At 41.3% G+C, this 21,395-nt stretch overlaps 1 protein-coding gene across 2 annotated transcripts in view; it reads left to right on the forward strand.

The window, feature by feature from the left end:
- Window positions 1–21,395, forward strand: part of LOC108703204 (protein kinase C beta type) — a 156,024-nt gene that overhangs the window by 101,188 nt on the left and 33,441 nt on the right. For both annotated transcript variants that reach the window (XM_018239283.2, XM_018239282.2), the window contains exons 4-9: window positions 6,814–6,925; window positions 7,923–8,051; window positions 9,934–10,090; window positions 10,167–10,301; window positions 13,069–13,165; window positions 18,622–18,768. In XM_018239283.2, coding sequence (XP_018094772.1) covers window positions 6,814–6,925; window positions 7,923–8,051; window positions 9,934–10,090; window positions 10,167–10,301; window positions 13,069–13,165; window positions 18,622–18,768 — 777 coding nt within the window. The remainder of the gene's footprint in view (window positions 1–6,813; window positions 6,926–7,922; window positions 8,052–9,933; window positions 10,091–10,166; window positions 10,302–13,068; window positions 13,166–18,621; window positions 18,769–21,395) is intronic.

Raw genomic sequence — 21,395 nt, forward strand, 5'->3', positions numbered from 1 at the left:
GTACGATCGTACGATCGAAGGATTATTCCTTCGATCGAACGATAAAATCCTTCGAATCGAACGATTCGAAAGGATTTAAATCCAACGATCGAAGGAATATCCTTCGATCAAAAAAAGTTAGGCAAGCCTATGGTGACCTTCCCCATAGGCTAACATTGACTTCGGTAGCTTTTAGATGGCGAACTAGGGGGGTCGAAGTTTTTTTTAAAGAGACAGTACTTCGACTATCGAATGGTCGAATAGTCGAACGATTTTTACTTCGAATCCTTCGATTCGAAGTCGTAGTCGAAGGTCGAAGTAGCCCCAAAAAAACGTCGAAATCCAAAGTTTTTTTACTTCGAGTCCTTCACTCGAAGTTAGTGAATCGGCCCCTAATTGTTCAACAATGATGTGCTTTTCATTACAAATCCAAATAGTTGAACTGATCGTTTGTACAGAGTTATTAAAGGTTAACAGCTGAGCATCTATACAAGGAACTTCGCCTTATCTATAAACTTGAGACACGGCAGCAGCTGGGGGAAGGGAGTGGCTTGTTTATACGGGACTCATTCCAGACACATGATCACTCCTTAAAAGTTCTATTTCCAAACGCAAAGACCTCTAGAAGTCTAAAAACCTGTAGCCAATGACCTGTTCTTATAGATTTCCAATCAGTTATGCAGTGCTATGATTCATGCCAATAGATATCAAACTAGGGCCTCCTCATACCTTTGCACCAAGATGTGTATTAAATCCAAAGCTGTTCCTTTAGATGTCTACTGGATGATATACCAGATATGTCTGGCTGAAAGCTCTCTGTCTGAGAAACGAGCACACAGGCCAAAGCAACTTATGCTATAAGCCTCCTTGTATCCTATATTTTTCAACTTTTCAGTTCCTGCTGTGCTTGTTCTGACTCTTGAAACAAAGTAGCCGAAATCAGCCAAACATAATCTTCACAGACCTGTTTATCACTTTCTGCTACATTGTTTTCAAAGTCAGAACCAACAGAACAGACAATAAGAAGGGAAGGACAGATATATATATATATATATATATATATATATATATATATATATATATATATATATATATTGTTTAAAACCCACAGAAAATGTGTAATTTATGTATATTGGAAATTTCACACCGGAATTTTACACTCGGCTGCAGCTTCACCCAAATTCCTCAAGCAGCTTCATAATTATGTGTGATTTCATTCTGTGTATAGTTAAAGTGCCAGCCTGTGATGTATTCTAACAACACTTTTTAGCACACCTTTAATGCCCAGAGGTAACATGCTTTAAATGATCCTTTAAGGATTTTTAGTCCTTTAAATTAATCATTTTAATACTGGGGGCTGCCAAAGTAAGAGGGGATTTGCTAAGCCTGTGCCCTCTAATTTTGAGTTTCTTTTTCCATGTGTTTCTGAGCATGTACTTAAAGGGGAACACTACCCCAAAATTTTTTTTTGCTCAATGTAAGAAAAATGTAATTTGAAACAACTTGTTAATGTACATCAATTACAGATTTTCCTTGGTTTCAACTTTATTTCTAAATGTATTTGCCATTCAGAACAGTGTGTGTCTGGCTATTTCTGTTCTTTGGGTCTCACCTGAAACAATGTATCAAAAGGCAGCTGACTGTGACTTGTGATATATACAGTAAGTCAGCAAACAGCAATGGCCAGACACACTCTGCTTTCAACAGCAATTACATTTAAATATAACTTTAAAACCAAGGAAAATCGGTAATGAACGTATATTGAGAAGTTGCTTAGAATTTGATTTTCTTTTATTAGTCAAAAAACTGTATTCGGGTGACGTTCCCCTTTAAATGCCGTTGAGTCGCTGGGTGCGGTTTATCAGGATGGATTTCAAAGACCATCAGTCGATCTCTTCCCGCTCTGTGTTTGGCTCATCTCCAGCCTATTAACAGCTTTGCTTGAATGTTTAATTAGCATTTTCAGAAGTCGGAAGATTACACTGACCCCAGCTCTCTCGCCAGCAAAGACATGACACCACTTATCTCTGGGAGGAAGTGTTTAAAGGGATTAAAAGGAGGGGGAAACTGGCAGCAAAAGTCCCAGATCTGTAAACTCAACAGGCCACCGTTCTCCTGTTTATTCAGACTTTATAATCACTTGCACAAGTCTTAGTTTGCCTGAGGACCCTTCCTGTCCAGAATAAACAGCCCTCTCATTCTTTCTTTGTGTATATTATTTCATTACAGAGACACAAAGTTTCCATTACTAATAGAGCCTCTAGGTTTTCGGTTGTTTACACCACTGCAGCTTGTTCCGACTTAAAAAATTCTATGAATAAGTCAGGTTTATCCTTGTTTTTGATCTGATGTTCAGCAAAGCCGGATAAACACACTTGGGCTCATTTATAAACACTGGGCAAATTTGCACTTGGGCAGTAACCCATAGCTTTATTCTACATGCAGCTGGCTGAAGCCATGATTGGTTGCCATGGGTTACTGCCCAGGTGCAAATTGCCCAGTGTTTCTCAATGAGCCCCACTGTGTGCAAAGAGCATCCTCAGTTGCCATTATACTTATGAGCAGGTGCTGCCATATTGCCTTCCCTTTAACTAGAATGGAGCTGTGCATAATCGGAGCATGAAGGTCCCAGGTAGCTATAACAAACAAGGGAAAGTTGTGCTCACCACTAGTTTTTAAAACCATTAGGCGGGGTTCCAATGAGGCTGTGACCACAAAATACATATAGACAAATACAAGAGTCCTCTGCACTCAACCCATTATCAATATATTTAAGACAGAGACATTTTGTGCTACTGCTACTGAAAAAATGCCTTACCCTTTAAACAAAACAGGGATTGTTTGTCCATATATTGCAATATATTTAAGCTGGCCAACTAAGTCAAAGTCATCCCAGGTCCCAGGTAGCTAGCCATAAGCCCACAGTCACCATTTTTATGCCCCTGGGGAATCTCCGTGGCAATGTAATCACCATGTGTATTATGTATGGCAGCTCCACTCCTGTATCTCATTTTATTCCCATAAGCACACCCCTGTTCATCCCTTGCCGAAAAAATCCCACATTAGTATCCGGCTGATCGATCGATTCGGCCCCAGATTGACTCTTCTGTGTTTATTCAGTCCCGCGGCAGCCTGTGCCGGCACTGTGATATTATTTCAGGTCTTTAAGGGCTCTTACTGACGAGCGGTTGAAGCTGCGCTCCCCTGCTTTCTGTTTTTCTGCGTTCAGCCGCAGGGGAGCGCAGGAATAGACGCATTTAGCTTTTTTCAATGGGGCTGTACTCACACAGGTGCATGTAGGCGCCAAACGTAGGAAAAATGCATAATTTTGCATCTCAACCTGCGTTCGGCACCTACACGCGCCTGTGTGAGTACAGCCCCATTGAAAAAAGCAAAATGCGTCTATTCTTGCACCCCCCTGCCCTTAGGCAGATATTGTATGGGAAGAGGGAGCCCAGCACTGCTACGTGCAACATGCGACTCATGAGCTGATTGCTTGCATTTGGTCAACTGCACTTAATATGTAAGAATTCCGGGAGAAATGATTAACCCCTTGTCTGCTGGAGAGCAGCAGCATGTGGGAAAAGGCATATGGCCTTCTGAACACAGAAAGTAAATGCTTGACTCGTACCATATACATTGCACTGCCTTAATACCAAAAATTAGAGTTTAGATCTCTCATAAGGCATTATGGGTGTAGACATGCAAATCACCAGCAGTTCTGGATGCATAGTTGGCTACTCGGACATAAAGGAGTGATTTGCATGTCTCTACCCATGATGCCTTATGTGAAAGTTAAACTTTTTTGGTATTAAGGCAGTGCTGTGTATATGGCACAAGGCAAGTAAACACCTTCCGTATTCAGAAGACCTTGCCCTGCATGTCTTACATGTGAAGGGCTTTTTGGCTCCTTTTTTCAGCCCATCTCACCCTAAGCAGGTTAGGTTCACTGCTTCATTAAATGAAAACTTTACCCATACCTCCCAACATTTTGGAAAGATATGCCGCACGTCGTGAAATTTTTCGAACACTCCCATTTTTTTGGCCCCTAATTGCCATGTTCATTTTAAGAAATTTGGCAGGTTATGACTTTGAACAGATTTCTGTGGTTTTTATGTGTTATTACAGTTTTGCTAAAGAAAGTGAATTGCCCTTTAAGCTGCAAGTCACAGTTTCCCCAAGAGACCTGCTTATGTTATATTGTTACAATTGCTTATTTGCATGTCTGAAATTGTTACAAACGTATCCAAGTGCATCTGGTAGCTGTTCTGGGCTCTCTGCCAAAAGCGAATTAAGTCAGAAACTTTGTATCTTTTTCTGGCTATTGAGTGCAGGAGATCAAACAGAAAGTTGGGACATTTCACAGATAGTTTATATCATTTTAAGCGGCATATTAAAGAATCTTTATTCTGTGTGCTGCCTCAGAGATCACCTGACCAGAAATACTGCAGCTCTAACTGTAACAGGAAGAAGTGTGGAAGGAAAAGACACAACTCTGTCTGTTAATTGGCTCATGTGACCTAAGAAGTCTAGTTTGTTGGTTTGTTTGTGTGCACCGTGAATCGTACGATCCCAGGGGAGGCACTTATTTTTTAAAATGGCAATTTTCTATTTATGATTACCCAATGGCACATACTACTAAAAAAGGATATTATTATGAAAATTGTCTATTTACATGAAGCAGAGTTTTACATATGAGCTGTTTTATGCAATATCTTTTTATAGAGACCTACATTGTTTTGAGGGGTATAGTTTTCCTTTAAATGCCTTCCAACACACAGACAGGGAGGGGATTTTATTTCACATCAGCAGCAAATTAAATGTCTTACATTTCTAATTGTGCCCCCCCCCCGTAGGCTATATTTTGGTTAAAAAGCTGTATTTTTTTGCCCTTTTAGTGTTCCTTTCATGTGATAGGTCTTTGTTTTGCTTGTAGTATATATTAGTTAGTGCTATTTTATTGTCTGGGGCTGTAGGTGAGAGCTGCCATATTGCTTACCTGTCAGAGCTCTTGTTCTGGATGAGGACTTCTCATAGGGTTCACCACTGCTGGCCATTTAGGAACTGCTGCTGGCACATATAAGAATTCTCCACAGCGGCAGATAAATGGGGGTAAATGGATGACTTGCTTTTCTTCCCCATATATTCCTGTGTTGGTGCCGCTCTGTGACATGTGAGTTGTATACTGTATGCGGCCCACAGTCACAAAGCTGCCAGTGATAATCGTGATCAGGTCCCTTTAATTCAGGCCATTGCAGACATATTGTGCCCAATGAAGCCCAGGGCCGGGACGGTAAATAAAAGATCCCCCCTCATGCTGTGCCTCTACAGATGAGAGTGAGAGTCTTGCAGCGTGAGCCATAAAAGAGCTGCCTAATGAAGCGCCTTTGTGTCCTGCCGAGTGTTGCGTGGGGCTCACTTATTATTAATGCAGCTTTCCTGTGTGTAATTCATGTGCCCTGCTCTATGATACCCACACTCTATAGCTCCCAGTCTCAGCCTGTTTGCTGGCATGCTGCGAGTTGTAGTTCACCCTCCGGGAGGAAGCTGGTTAGACAATCCTGGCAAATGTATATAGGACTAATCTGCCCTCTTGTTATATATAAGGATTTTTGAGGTCATGTGATACAATATACTCAAGTTGCAATTAGACAAGTGACATCACTAAGTACCTGTTCTTACTGATCACTAAGTGTTGTATATATAGTGAATAAAGTACCCCCTCTTGTAAAATATAAGGATATTATAAGTTACCGAGGAGTTTCATGACCATATAAAAACACGAGGCCGAAGGCCGAGTGTTTTTATACAGGTCATGGAACTCCGAGGTAACTTCTAATATCCTCATATTTTACAACTGGGGGTACTTTATTTATTATAATACACAAATTTCAGTTAGTCATGTGACAGAAATGACATCAGAACTCACCGTTTATAACTGATGACATCAGAACTCACCGTTTATAAGGATATAATTTACAAGATATTCATGGCTTTTGTGTATTATATAGTAAATTAAGCACCCATGTAATAACATATAATGATATTAAAAGTCACGAGGAGTTCCATGACCATATAAAATCATGAGGCCGAAGGTCATGGAACTCTGAGGTTACTTCTAATATCCTCATAATTTCCAACAAGGGGTACTTTATTTATTATAATACACAAGTTTCAGTGAGTCATGTGAGTCATTTTATAACTGATGACATCACTACTCACCGTTTATAACTGATGACATCACTAGTCACTGTTTATAACTCATGACATCACTACTCACCGTTTATAACTGATGACATCGCTATTTACCATTTATTACTGATGATATCACTAGTCACTGTTTATAACTCATGACATCACTACTCACCGTTTATAACTGATGACATCACTATTTACCATTTATTACTGATGACATCACTAGTCGCTGTTTATAACCCATGACATCACTACTCACCATTTATAACTGATGACATCACTATTTACTGTTTATTACTGATGAAATCACTAGTCACTGTTTATAACTCATGACATCACTACTCACCGTTTATAACTGATGACATCAGTTGTCACCATTTATAAGGATATCATTTATAAGATATTCATAGCTTTTTTGTATTATTAGGATATATTTTATTGTATAGTATGACAATGCTGTCATTAGTGCTGATATATAAATACATGTTAATAATAATAATAATACCAAGGAAAAGGCTCCCATAAGTGTAAAAGCCATGGTGACTGGTGCCGCCCATCACCCCTAGTGAATAATTATGTTATTTACCCATAATGCCTTTGTGCTGAGCCTATTTCTACTCTTATGTCTCCCCCCGCCAGGACCCCCGGAGCAAACACAAGTTCAAAATCCACACGTACTCCAGCCCGACATTCTGCGACCACTGCGGCTCATTGCTCTACGGTCTCATCCACCAGGGGATGAAATGTGAAAGTAAGTCGCACCTTGCTTAAGAAGCTTACACTCTAAAAGTGCATCGCAGACCCCACGGTGTCAGAGCAGCAACCTTACTGTGCCCCCAAGATTGTATGAGCAGAGAGGCCACACAAAGACAATATCGACTATAGGAATGAATATGTAGTGACTCGGACAGGTGGCGCCCCTAGAGGGAGACAAGGAAACTGCATAGAAACAATACGTTCGCTTTCTGTAGAAATAATTGCATTTTTGACTCTGATAGACATGCATGGAAATGTACATTCTTACCCTTCCTCCTCATACCGATACATTTAGGGGAATGCTCTGTCGTTCTCAGTGCTGGTTTATATCACAATATCGCCCTTGAGACTCTGAGTCTGTTTGCAGTTGATCCCCAATACCCAGCGCATTTTATATAAATGTGACCTTGACAGAATAGCAGTTTCCCCTGTTTTCTTAGTCTGTTGAGACCTCTAGTGGCCAGCATTAGAACAGCAGGTGGAAGAAGTGAGTATGATGAGTGTCTGCACATCAATGGGAAATTTTGAGAAATGATCAGTATAAGGGTGACCCCTGCGACTAACTTTACTATTGTTTTTCATTTTTAATTAGGTGTGGATTTTGAGTTATTTAGCTTCTTATTCAGCAGCTCTTCAGTTTGCAATTTCAGCAATCTGGTTACTAGGGTCCAAATTACCCTAGCAACTAAGTACTGATATGAATACGAGACTGTAATATGAATAGGAGAGGCCCTGAATAGGAAGTTGAATAATATCAATTAAAAAAAAAACAATAATAATACATTTGTAGCATTATAGAGCATTTGAAAGCTGGAAACAGTCAAAAGAAGAAGAAGGCAAATCATTCAAGAAATAAAAAAATGAAGGCCAATTGAAAAGTTGCTTACAGTTGTCCATTCTATAACATACTGAAAGTTATCTTAAAGGGGAACCACTCGTTTAACTCGCTGATTGGGCTTCTAATAACGGTGCCCCCTCTCTGCCCCCCCCAGCCTGCATGATGAATGTCCACAAGCGCTGCGTAATGAACGTGCCAAGTCTGTGCGGCACCGACCACACGGAGCGCAGAGGAAGGATACACATCAAGGCTGAGATCAGCGAGGAAGTACTGACGGTGACTGGTGAGTTCCAAAGCACCCCTGCTCCCTCTTTATGTCATTAAAAGTCGCCCGAAGTTTCCTCGTGAGGCAACTTCAGGCAACTTCAGAAAACGAAGCGTTCCAAGTGGCACCCTGCCGTCGATTTAGACTCTAGCCAGCGGGAAGGCAGTTCGGGGAGATTAGTCGCCCGAAGAAGAGGCGATTTGTCACCGGGCGACTAATTCTCGCTGAATCTCCACGTGTGTCTTTGCCCTTACAGTCATAGAGCAAAGCATTGGTAATTGCAATGACACCTCTCCTGCTGGAAAAAGCTTTGGTTATTAAGGCGGATTAATTAAGTGCCGGGAGGATAATTGTAGCTTCCGATTGACTCTAGATAAGCTGATAAATGGCCAGAATAAGCCTCAATGTGACCTCTGAGTCTGACATTTCCCTCTTTCACCACTTGGTGTCACTACTGATTCATGGATATTTCACAAGCTGATATAGTGTCAGCAGTAATGAGTAGTGATGGGTGAATTTGGGCCGTTTCGCAAAACGGTGCCGGCGTCTCGTATTTGACACTGACGTCCGTTTTTGCGCCGGTGTCCGGTTTTTTGGATGCCGGCGCACATTTGCCATTTCGCTCATTTTTGCCGAAACGGTGTAGGTGCCCCACAGCTCTCCTTGTATCCATGTTAGGCTCCACTATTAGCAGGAGCTGAAAAGTGCTTGGACATAAGCAAAACAGGAAATTTTCAGAAAAATGTATTGATAAATAAGAGGAAAAAACCCATGCAGATTTGGTCGGAGTAGCTTTCAGAAAATAATTTGATATTTTTGGATTTTGATAAATATCCAAAAATATCTAATTATTTTCTGGTTGTTAAGATCAAAAATACAAAAAGAAACTCGACTTTTTTATGGAAGTATAAGTTACAGGACTTTTTCTTTTTGTATTTTGATTAATGTGCCCATGGAACTTGGGTCTGTTTCCCGGTAACTACTGCCCATCTCCATCCCAGTCTATAAATTGAATTTTTTCATTGGTTGCTAAGATGACTGACCAGGGCAACCTGATAACATTTTTACATTCCAGTTTAGCAATCACTAAAAGAAAGATAACCAATTAAAAAAATTGATTAAAAACATCACCAAAGTCACTTGACTTTATTCCTCTTTGCTAGATCAGCAAACTTTTTTAGGTGAATTTGACTTTATTTATAAACTTTTTTAGGTGAACTTCCCTTGAAATAGACAATACGCAGGAGCTGCCTAGCTGCAGTCTAGCTGTGAGCTCTGGGTAATTCTGTTACTGAGATAAAAGCAGAGAGAACTTTTGTGATGCATACGTATGTGTCAAGTGAGCTGGATTTGCCAGGATCTTCCTTGGCAAGAGAATACTGAAAAGGGCAAGGCTTACAAAATAAAAAGTAGGCGGGGCAGATTGTGTACATGACCAAAAAACAGCCCTTTTAAAAATTGTATGTAAATTTGTAGCAAAAAACCTTGCTTTCAGACAGCTGGATGTGCATGCATGCTATGCTGCCTATTAAGGCAAATAAGTGGAAATATTTTAAATTACATTTTTAAAGGATCACTATACCCTCATCATTTTTCAACAGAATTGTGCTTAGTTTAGGAGGATACAATTCCTGGCCTGTATATAAGGTGCCTCTCTATTTAGGCTGTGAAAAACTTAAGGTATTATCAATGTAATGGAAAGCTCCATTTACGGCCTAATTCCCTCACACCACACCCATTAGGCTGGTTGGCCACACCCTACTCTATTGTAGCTAGGAAATGATAGTACTTTTGTAGTACAGATGTGTGTTTATGACAACCAATGATCAGAATTAGACTTACCGCTGCTTTGCATCACCCCCCCCCTCCATTCTCATTGACTTCTTTGTCTTGTCTGCAGTCGGGGATGCAAAAAACCTAATTCCGATGGACCCCAATGGGCTTTCCGACCCATATGTAAAACTGAAACTCATCCCAGACCCAAAGAGTGAGAGCAAACAAAAGACCAGAACTATTAAGTGTTCCCTGAACCCGACCTGGAATGAGACCTTTAAATTGTGAGTAATAAACCCTGATAGGGGTGGGCGCTGTCTGTGACTTGTGACATGTCCACCATCTTGTCTCCTCCCCCAGCCAGCTGAAGGAATCCGATAAAGATCGCAGGTTGTCTGTGGAAATCTGGGACTGGGACTTAACCAGTAGGAATGATTTCATGGGGTCCCTGTCATTTGGGATTTCAGAGCTACTGAAGGCTGGTGTAGACGGTTGGTAAGTACAGAGTCATGTGATTACTGAGCAGTCAGTTGGTGGGGCGTGGCCATGGGCGTAACTACAGAGGAAGCAGACCCTGCGGTTGCAGGGGAGCCCAGGAGGTTAGAGGGCCCATTGAGGCCATAATTAATGAGCAATTTAAATGTATCTTGGCAGAATTGGTAAACTTTGCAACTTGAATTAGCTGTGGGGCCCAGTAACATCTAAAACATATAACTTTAGTGGGAGCACTTACCGGACCATCACTGGCTTCAGCGTGCTGCACGTACACCGCCATCCCCTGCAGTGATGTCTTGTCCATTATAGATGCAAAGAACGGAGCACCGAGGAGGCCAGTTGTTAAAAGTTTAAAAAAGTCAAAATTTATTAAAAAAAATCAATTTAAAATCTCCATAATTACAGCAGCAAAAAACACACTTTAATTATGGAGATTTGAAATGGATTTTTTAAATAAATTTTGACTTTTTAAACTTTTAACTGGCCTCCTCGGTGCTACGTTCTTCGCGCCCAGTAACATCTAGTTATGCCACTGGGCGTGGTTACAGGTCATATGACTGTCAAGCAGTTGGTTAGTGGGGGCGTGGCTACAGTTCACATGATTACTAAGCAGTCAGTCAGTGGGGTGTGGCTACAAGTCATATGATTACTCGGCCCCTCCCAGAAATCATATAAAGCTGCCGTAAACTCTCTTTCAGAGAGCATACCTTCGCAACTGTCCCGTTTTTAGCGGAACAGTCCCGCTTATGACAGCTCAACCCGCAGTCCCGCGTTTGTACTAAAAAGTCCTAACTTTCTCTGCACTGAACAGCCAGAAAAAGATACAAAGTTTCTAACTTAATTGGCTTTTGGCAGAGAGCCCAGAACAGCCACCAGGGGCAGCGAAGATACTTTGTAACAAATGTGACATAAGCAAATAGGTAATTGTAGTAATTTAGATAAGGAGGTCCCTTGGGAAAAGTTAGACTCACAGCTTAAAGGGCAATTCACCTACATTAGCAAAACTGTAATAACTGGGGGGAAAAAACACACAGAAATCTGTCTAAACTTTTATAAGCTGCCACATTTTGTAAAAAGAACATGATAATTAGGAGGTGTGGCCACAAAAATGGGCATGTTCAAAAAAATGTCACCATGCTCCGCGCGTCAAATTTTTTGTCCCTCTTTTATTTCCAAATGTTGGGAGGTATGAGAGAGAACCAGCCATTAAAGCCCCAGATGCAGTTGCACTATGAATCCCAGCATTCCCCAAGACCCAAATACATTTTCCCCCTATATATATAGTAAACCTAATGCAGAATCTCATCAATACATGGCGCATGAGTCTGTTGCAATTGCTGTGACCTTCAGTTAGAGAACAATCTGGTATGTTAAGTTGCCCAGAGGGCAGGGACTATGTATCATACACTCCCAGGCCTGTGCCCAGTACAACAGTCTGTTTTGCTCGGCTGCTTGTAGTGGCCACATTGATTGTACAGAATAAGGCTCAGCCGACATTCAGTAGCCTCCATTGCTGGGGGAGCGCGTGAGCTGCCTCGGTGCAACACAGTCCTTGCGTACATTTATCTACTAATCTCCCAGCGCCCCTTATCTGTCCAATTCTCATTTCCTTTTTTTTGATCCTGCGATGCATGAAGGCTGTTATCATGGCCGACTGCAGGAAATCATTTCAACCTCCATTGTGCTCCTGTCTTCTCCCATATGAAAAGCCCCTTCTGAGCTTTTCCTGTTTAACCGTAACCCTTCCACTGCCGGTTTTCTAGCCACCATTTTCTTTTGGAGGTTAACCCTGCCTCCTGTTCCATGATATACACCCCAAATACATAAAGAAGCATGTGATTGGACAGGCAGGACAGGAAGTTTAACAGAAATTCCAGCCTGAACCAATCATATTGTGATTACATGCCCCCTAGATGAAACCATAGAATTATGGGAATTATTGGCATTAATGGTGTAAATATAGGGCATCAGACCCCCACAGCCAAAAACTCACTTGCCGTACTCCAACTTGGTGCATGATCTAAAATTCCCCCCTTCATGCTCCCCAGGGACCACACCACTTCCATTCGTGCTTATATAAATTCTGAGTGAAATGGATTGTTTCCTTAAGATAAAGTTGAGCATAAATACATTTTTGATGCAGGGTTATGTATTAGCAAATCTTCCCATTCCCATGCCATGGAACTGCAATCCTACTGAATTATTCAAAGTTAAGTACCCTTTACCCATCCCTCCCTGGGCTCCCATCAGAGGCTGCTACTCCATATTTGTTTTATTTATATTTAGAGAGCTTGAAATAGGCAGTGAAATGTTTCTTAATATATCTGTCACTTCTGTGATATCCGAGCATATATATATATCACTTTAAGGCTCATCCACCAATGGAGTTGGTAAATTCATGAGGCTGCTGTTGTAAGTTGACTGTAAGTGTAGATTGAACCCCCATGAGTTGTTTAGGTTGTGAACGTCATTGGAAATGATTTGACCCTTAAGCTAGCCAATATCAGCTAGGCTGATTTAAGCCCCTCCAGACAGTTGGTAGTTCATGTTTGGGGGCAAATGATTCTCCCTCAATACCTGCCAGAGGATTGGCCATACAGTATATCTGGTGAGGACTGTATTGCCCATTCATGTGGTCCTTAGCCAACAGACCTGCATAGACAGAGATCTGCACATTTGATGACCTCCCCAAAAGAACAAATCTGTTTGTGTATGGCCACCTTGGCTTATGATCATGCATCACAAGCTTTTCTATATCTGATCCCAGGTTCAAGTTGCTTAGCCAGGAGGAGGGAGAATACTTTAATGTACCTGTGCCAGCTGAAGGAGAAGAGGGCAACGAAGAGCTGCGTCAGAAGTTCGAGGTAATTTTCATTGTGCCCGTCTCTATGGTTTTGTGGTCTTTAAATGCAAACAGAGGTCATCCCCTGGATGCTGGTGGAGGGATATGCACTTGGTTTTCTCCTGGAGCAGGGTGTAAGTTGTGCCTTTCCTACTTCCTGCTCAAATGACTCTTGTCCAATATGCATGACTATCACAACGTTGACTCTTGGGACTCACCAAGAGAACCAGGGGCATAACTACAGAGAAAGCAGACCCTTTGGCTGCAGGGGCCCCATGAGACCCTAATTAGTCAGCAATATCAACATATATAATAAAAAGGACAACTTCTGGATATGTAGGGCGCCCTAAAATTAATTTGCTGTGGGGACCAGTAACAGCTAGTTAAACCACTGGAGAGAACCAATGTGTATTCTAAGTAGCAAGGCTGCACAGTGGTTAGCATCTGTGCCTTGCAGTGCTGGGGTTCTAGGTTTAATTCCAGCCAAGGCACTATCTGCAAGGAGCTTGTATTTTCTCCCCATGCTTGTGTGAGGTTTTCACCGAGTACTCTGGTTTCTTCCAACATTCCGTAGGCATTCAGACAGGTTAACTGGCACCTTAAAGTTCTGAACCTAGTTTTTTCCATTATTGATGATGAGCTCTAAATCATGAAAGTGAATTCTTCTTGCAGCTCACAGATAAACACCCTATGATTGTGGAACCATATGTTCTTTTCATTAGCCTCTATCTAAAAAATGTGCTTACCCATGAACAATGGCATGTGCCTTATGGCTTTAATGAAGTCCTAGTTGTGCAAATGCCAGTCTCTGTACTAGTGCTGAATACTGCTAGGTATTACCCATGGTTGGATGCCTGCTATTAGGGTGACTTGTGTCCATTTTCGTGCTGGTGTTTGTAAATTTGAGAATGCCTATATGTTCTTATAAACACATGCATTCTCTGTGTAAACCAAGCTTTAGGAGTGTTGGTTGTCTCCTAAAACTCCCTTAAAGGAGAAGGAAAGGCCTTCTTGGGGGTGCCAAACGTTAGGCACCCCAAGTGATTGTAATTACTTACCTGACACCCCGAGCTGCACCAGACCAGGGATCCTTCCAGCAATCAGCACGGAGCGATTTGGTATCAGGTAAGTATATACAATTACTTGGGGGTGCCTAACTTTTGGCACCCCCAAGTAAATTCAGCCTTTCCTTATCCTTTAATGCAATCATCCAAGAAATAAGCCTACAGCAGCCACAAAGCTTTACTTTCCACATGTGATGATAAATAGTTTTATGACATCTTTACTTCCCAATGAAGTGCTCGGTTCATTTCAGAAGCTCTGCTGAGGGATATTAATTTTTCATGCCAAGGAAAGGGCAGATAGGGAATTCTCCGTCCAATCAAAGCGCAGTGCTTAGTAGCTGCAGGATCACTTCTTATCTGCTGCTGCATTGTGCTTATCGGATGCCGTTTAAAGTTTCAGCACTCGGCTGAAAAGAATACATTAAATATTGTTTAGGTGACTCCAGAGACTGCTGTATTGAAGTTCTCCCTAGAACATTCTGGGTTTCCAAATCAATTTGTCTCCGTAAAACACTACACAAGCCAATTGCCTCTTTTGCTATGAATAAAACTTCTTTGTGTAAAAGCAAAAACTTTAAGACAGTATTTAATAGTAAAAGCTTAGTGACAGATCATGTTGTACCTCTCAGTACAGTTGCAAAACAAGCCCCTCAAATATGCCCTTGAGGAATAATGTTAAAAACTAAGACAAAAGCAGTCTTCCATCGGTTTGAGTTATATGAAGGGTGGTAGAGCCCTCTTTGAAAGGTTATAGAGTCCTCTTTGAAGGAAGATAGAGTGGTCTTTGAAAGGTGATAAAGTCCTCTTTGTAGGATGGTAGAGTCCTCTTTGAAGGATGGTATAGTCCTCTTTGAAGGATGGTAGAGTCTTCTTTGAAGGGTGGTAGAGTTTTCTTTGAAGGGTGGTAGAGTACTCTTTGAAGAGTGGTAGAGCCCTCTTTGAAGAGTGGTAGAGTCCTCATTGACTTTACACAGCTCAGGGAGGAAAGCGCAAATCTTTCCACTCCAGAATTCAGAAAAATGACTGACGCTTCTCTCATAAATACAGTGTCGCCTTCATTTGGTATTAGCAGGCATGGAGATGGGCTGGGGAGGCACATGGGCATCCCTTTGAAAATCTGGTAGCTTGTTCAGATGTCCAAGCTAGGGTGGGCCATTGAGCAAGGAGCAATCAAGCCCTCTACTTATCATCTGCCCATCGCTCCTTTGCCCCACACCACTGTGTTTTGCTCCGTGCAACCCTTAAGTGCTCTTGTGCTTTATAAATGAACCTTTATTGGATTTTGCCAAAAATGATTTGGTCTTTGGGTTCTTTTTCCTTTTATGGTTGTCAGAAGGGGAGAATAGATTGGAAAAGTGGAGAAATGAAGGGTGATGGGCATAAGTAAAGGGGAGAATAAGGCAAAAGGAGCAGTGGCAGTAGGTCATCATAGAAGAGAACCTTTTTCTGGAAAAAGAAGCCATATATATATATATATATATATATATATATATATATATATATATATATATATATATATATATATATATATATATATATATAAATAAATATACACTTGTACTGCACTCAACATATTGTCTCTGGTGACCTGAAACGTCTTGTTGGCGATGACATTTTGAAATATCCCTGCAGGTAACAATTACGATGTTGTCCTCCATCTGTTTGAGTATGTGGTGGTAGAGCCCATTGCAGTGGAGAGGAATGAAAAGGTGGTCGAGGACATGAGACATATAAAGGAATGGGTTGGGGGAGAGGGGGCATCAAAAGAGAAAGTGGAAGGAGGGAGCAAAAGAAAGATGAAGTGTGAGTAGAATGGGAAAGAAGATAACTTACAGGTGGAAGAAGTCAGACTAAGAAAGAGGACTAGAGAAAATAAGAAGGAAACAAGGGAATAACAAAGGTCAAGGAGTAGAAGAGAAATGTAGAGTTCATAAAACAACATGGGAATAGAAAAGATGAGTGGAGAAAGCAGCATCAGCCAGTATGGTGTATGTACTGTGTGTAGCTGTAGCCTTAAGGCCTGGGAAGGTATCTGGCTATGGGTAGCATACAGGCTATGTAAAAATATGCCATGGCAAGTTACACGTGCAGGACATTTTGACCCAGCTCCCTCTTAGTAACGGTCCCCTGCTGCACCCTGTAATTGCCATGCACCAGGAGAAAAGGGTTTCTGTTGGATTTATGCTCCTATAGTCCTCCAGGGATATAAGATTCTCAGCCACGATGACTAAGTCCCTCTTGGATTTAAATAAATACTTACTCAAATGGAGCCTGGCCCCGAAGTTCCCCCTGGGCCTGACTTGAACCAAACCGATTCTCTCAGGAAATTAACCAGACAGCTTTATTTGAGATATACATTAATACAGAGTATTACAATACAGAGTATTAAATAATAGCTCACACGTCCTGAAAGCTCGTGAGGACGTTGGGAGACATTTCAGTAATATTACATGTAACCATTTAACCATTTCTTCCCTCATGGGGCTGATCCCTTGACATCCAATCATCGTCCTTGGTTTAACATAACTATGCCTCTCTGTCCATTTTAGTATAATCCTTCCTGACCTAAGTATAGTCCAAATAAGTATATTTGCTGTGCTAGAACAGTGTCCAGAATGGTATCTGTGCAGTGGGTGTGTTTTTGAGGCTTTAGGTGTCTTTCTCAACCTTCCACTAGGAATACTTGTGACCTGAGACAACAGATGTATTCCTAGTTCTGTGCAAACATTCTACAACCCTAATTAGTAGAAAGGCCTCTAACCTTGATGTGTAGAGTCTAACACAGCTGTTCTGTGGCATTGTCCTGTTCTATAATCATTGTAGTTTATACAATACATAACCCGTATATATATAATTTTAATCTAAAATCCTGATATCCACAGTTTCTATTACAGAAAGGATATAAAATGGCCATGAAATTGCCCTGGAGCAGGGAAAATGCCACTTACATCAGCATGCAAATTAAAGAAAGAATAATACAAGTCACTCACATTGCGTACCAAAGATAAGGGGAAAATGATTTGTCCTACAGCCATATTCACAATTAAATTATGGAATCCCTGTAGCTGTTGTACATGAATAATCCATAAATTTGTATGCCGAAGTCATTCAGGGGCATCTAGAAGAATCATGTTAATGTTGTAGAGGGCTCATTGGTTTGCTTTGCCTCATTTGTAGTCCTTGGTGATCCGGGTTCTCTTTGGCACCTTTAAATGAATCTGTCAGGGATGAACAGGCGTTTCATATAGATGTATTATACCAAAGGTAGCCAGAAGCATGTGAAAGCAAGAGCGCCATCTAATGACAGCCTGGAAAATAAAAGGAATACATAATAGATTTTTAAAGGTGATGTAAACCCTGACGTAAAATGTTATAGGAACCTGCATTGTAAGCTCCACTGGGGCAAGGACTGATGTGAATGATGTCTAACTTGCGCCATATAAATATTAATGGGAGAGGAATTCTTGTGCACTGGACCTGATTCTGCTTTAATGCTAAGGAAGAAAGCTCAATAGATTCAGTGCTTGTCTATCATTGTCATATCTCTTATAGTGTATACTGCAAAGGCACAGGGATTTTAAATACAGGCTGCATGTGACCTTGAGAAAGGGGCCCAAACAGCCTCGCAATAACCAATTAGCTGTGGCCGGGAGATTGCTGGAGAGCCTGTTATCTGCAGAAGCCGGGAACAACAACAAATTGAACTGCTGGAATCAGGGCTAATGGAATTTCATGGCAGACTGAGTCCTCTGTACAGGACTTTGATAAATAAATAAATAAAGCACAGGAATAAGCCGCGCCTCTGCATATTCAAGATCCAGAGCTGCTACCATTATATTTCGGAGAGGGGTGATTAGAGAGGCCCAGCAGTGGCTCCAAAGCTGTTTAATGCGACTGTGACCCGAAGAGAAAATCAGAATGTCCCCCGTGTACAAAATGAACAGCTGCCTAATATAAAACATTAGGCTTTATTCATAGATTCCATCAGAATGTGCCCCTCACCATATGATGCCACTGACACCCATGCACCCATCTTGCTGAACACCACAACAAGGAGACTGGCTATATCTTTAGAGTGGCATAGAAATTAAATCCAGTGTACACACAGATATCAGAACCCCTAGTGCATGTGATCATTCCGTCTTTCTTGAGTCCCAAGGTTTTGCTCCACCATAATTCCCAGCATGCTTTTATCCTTCGTTTTTTAGTTGAGGAATGCTGGGAAATGTAGTCCAGCAGCATCTAAGGACTCAAAGGTATGAATCATAGGCAAAACCAACTATAATATACTTTTCTCCTTTGGTTTCTTTGGTTCTTGTTTTCACCCCCTAAACACCAAGGGCATCTGCTCTTTATATTCCCTAATTATAATCCACATGCTCCTTCATTTCCCTCTGTATTTATTTTTGGCCAGAGAGCTAAAATCGGTCCCGGGACCAAAGCAGCTGAAGAGAAGGCGGTGAACCCAGTGCCCAAGGTGGACAACAATGCAAACAGGGACCGTATGAAAGTGTCAGACTTCAACTTCTTGAAGGTTCTGGGGAAAGGGAGCTTTGGGAAGGTGAGTACCAGGCCTGTTTTAGGGACTGAGGGCACAGTTATTCAAGAGGGAGCCCTTGATGAAGGGAAAGTCAAATTAATCATTTCTAATGTTCGTTTGAAGGGGATATATACCCACCCATAGAACTTAAAGAAACAGTAACACCCAAAAAAAATGAAAGTGTTTTAAACGAACGACAATAAAATGTAATGTTTAAAAGACTTTTATTTTTAGGTGTTACTGTTCCTTTAATGATACAATTACTCTTCTGAGCCCTTTTGCAATTTCTATTACTTATTTTAGATTTTATTATCCTGGCACTGCTCTCATGAATATGTTAACATAAACATCGTCTGCTATTCTATCTGGGCAGGGGCCATATTTGGCAGTTGAGGATCCCCTCCTTTAGTCTGATAAAGGGCCCTGAAATGTAGAGTGCATTCTCATTGGCAGCCTGTACGGCATTCTGATGGGGTCTGGGGTTTTATATTGTGCTTAAAGGGATACTGTCATGGGAAAAACATTTTTTTTCCAAAAGGAATCAGTTAATAGTGCTGCTCCAGCAGAATTCTGCACTGAAATCCATTTCTCAAAAGAGCAAACAGATTTTTGGGGCTAGACATTTTGTCAATTTCCCAGCTGCCCCTGGTCATGTGACTTGTGCCTGCACTTTAGGAGAGAAATGCTTTCTGGCAGGCTGCTGTTTTTCCTTCTCAATGTAACTGAATGTGTCTCAGTGGGACATGGGTTTTTACTATTGAGTGTTGTTCTTAGATCTACCAGGCAGCTGTTATCTTGTTACCTTCCCATACCAGGGAGCTGTTATCTAGTTACCTTCCCATTGTTCTTTTGTTTGGCTGCTGGGGCGAAACAGGGAGGGGGTGATATCACTCCAACTTGCAGTACAGCAGTAAAGAGTGATTGAAGTTTATCAGAGCACAAGTCACATGACCAGGGGCAGCTGGGAAATTGACAATATGTCTAGCCCCATGTCAGATTTCAAAATTGAATATAAAAAAATCTGTTTGCTCTTTTGAGAAATGGATTTCAGTGCAGAATTCTGCTGGAGCAGCACTATTAACTGATTCATTTTGAAAAAAATGTTTTTTCCCATGACAGTATCCCTTTAAGTACAAGTTAAGATCTATTTTACAGCCCACAAGCTGCGCTTTATTTGAAAACGTCTGCTGGAGGGAAGGGAGGGGTTTGTTTATATGGATGGCTTCTAAGTAGACTTCTGATCTGTTTTTATTGTGACTTTAGGCCCTATTCATTTTATTCATGTTGAAAAGGGGGTATATACTGCCCCCTTTGAAACTAGGCACCAGTATCAAGCAGTTAAATGCCGCCTGCACCACCACCCCACTCATGGGTTTGTTAAGACCTTATGTCCCAGGCATTATTTTGGCTGCTTGAGGGACAAAGCAGGGAGTCTTTTTGAGACGCAAATGTAAAAACACAAGGCTGCATTTATCAGCTAGGCTCGTGTCTGTTCCTCCTGCCTGCAAGCGCCTAATCCTGCCTGCCTACGGAAAGCACGTGGCAGCTGGCAGAATAAAGCCGGCCATTCCCAGATTCTCCTCTTTAATTGAGCAAACATAAAGGCAAACTCCATTAAAAGGAGCGAGCGGCAGAATGTTATAAATATGCTAATTTGCCTTCCCGTAGACTCCAGGCTACGAGCGAGTGATTAGCACTCACCTGCATGCGAATGGGAGATGGGCCGTTTGTCTCTGCCTGATACCAGCTAGCTCCAGTCATAGGCTTATTCCATCACTCTTCTTTTTAACATCTTCCAAGCCTCTCTTTATTTATATACAGTATATAGTGGGCATATATCCATATAGAATATATAGTACAGGTACGGGACCTGGTATCCAGAATGCTCGGGACCTGGGGTTTTCCGGATAACGTATCTTTCCGTAATTTGGGTCTTCATGCCTACTAGAAATCATTTAAACATTAAATAAACCCAATAGGCTGGTTTTGGTTCCAATAAGGATTAATTATATCTTCGTTGGGATCAAGTACAAGCGACTGTTTTATTATTACAGAGAAAAAGGAAATCATTTTTAAAAATTTGGATTATTTGGATAAAATGGAGTCTATAGGGGACAGCCATTCCGTAATTCGGAGCTTTCTGGATATCGGGTTTCCGGATAAGGGATCCTTTACCTGCATTAGTAGTTCACATTTAAGTTAACTTCTAGAATTTTATAGAATAGTCAGTTCTTAGCAACTTTAACACCTGCATAAATTCTGACACCTGCGTAAATTTTGATGTTGGTGTAAATTTGGGCGTCCGAATAGTGTTGACGCGCAGCAATTTTGACGCAAGCGACTTTTCGGACATGAATCCAATTTTGCAGGAGTTTCGCGGCTTTATTCGCCGGTGGTGAAACACGGAAATTCGCAGCGAATTTGCTCCAGGCGAATTTATTCGCCCATCACTAATAATGACGCTAAAAAATGACTTTTTGAAATATGAATGAACATTAAAAGTTACCTATAGGTTATGTTGAACTTTTTTGCTGAGAGATTTGTTTTTGTAAATAATTTTTAGTTGATGTTCCTAAACCTGACTGTTTTGCGAACCTGACTGTCCCATCTGCCTGTCAGTTTATGCTTCAAATACTAACGGACTCCTG

This window comes from Xenopus laevis, chromosome 9_10S, assembly GCF_017654675.1.
Source record: "Xenopus laevis strain J_2021 chromosome 9_10S, Xenopus_laevis_v10.1, whole genome shotgun sequence".
Lineage (NCBI taxonomy): Eukaryota > Metazoa > Chordata > Amphibia > Anura > Pipidae > Xenopus > Xenopus laevis.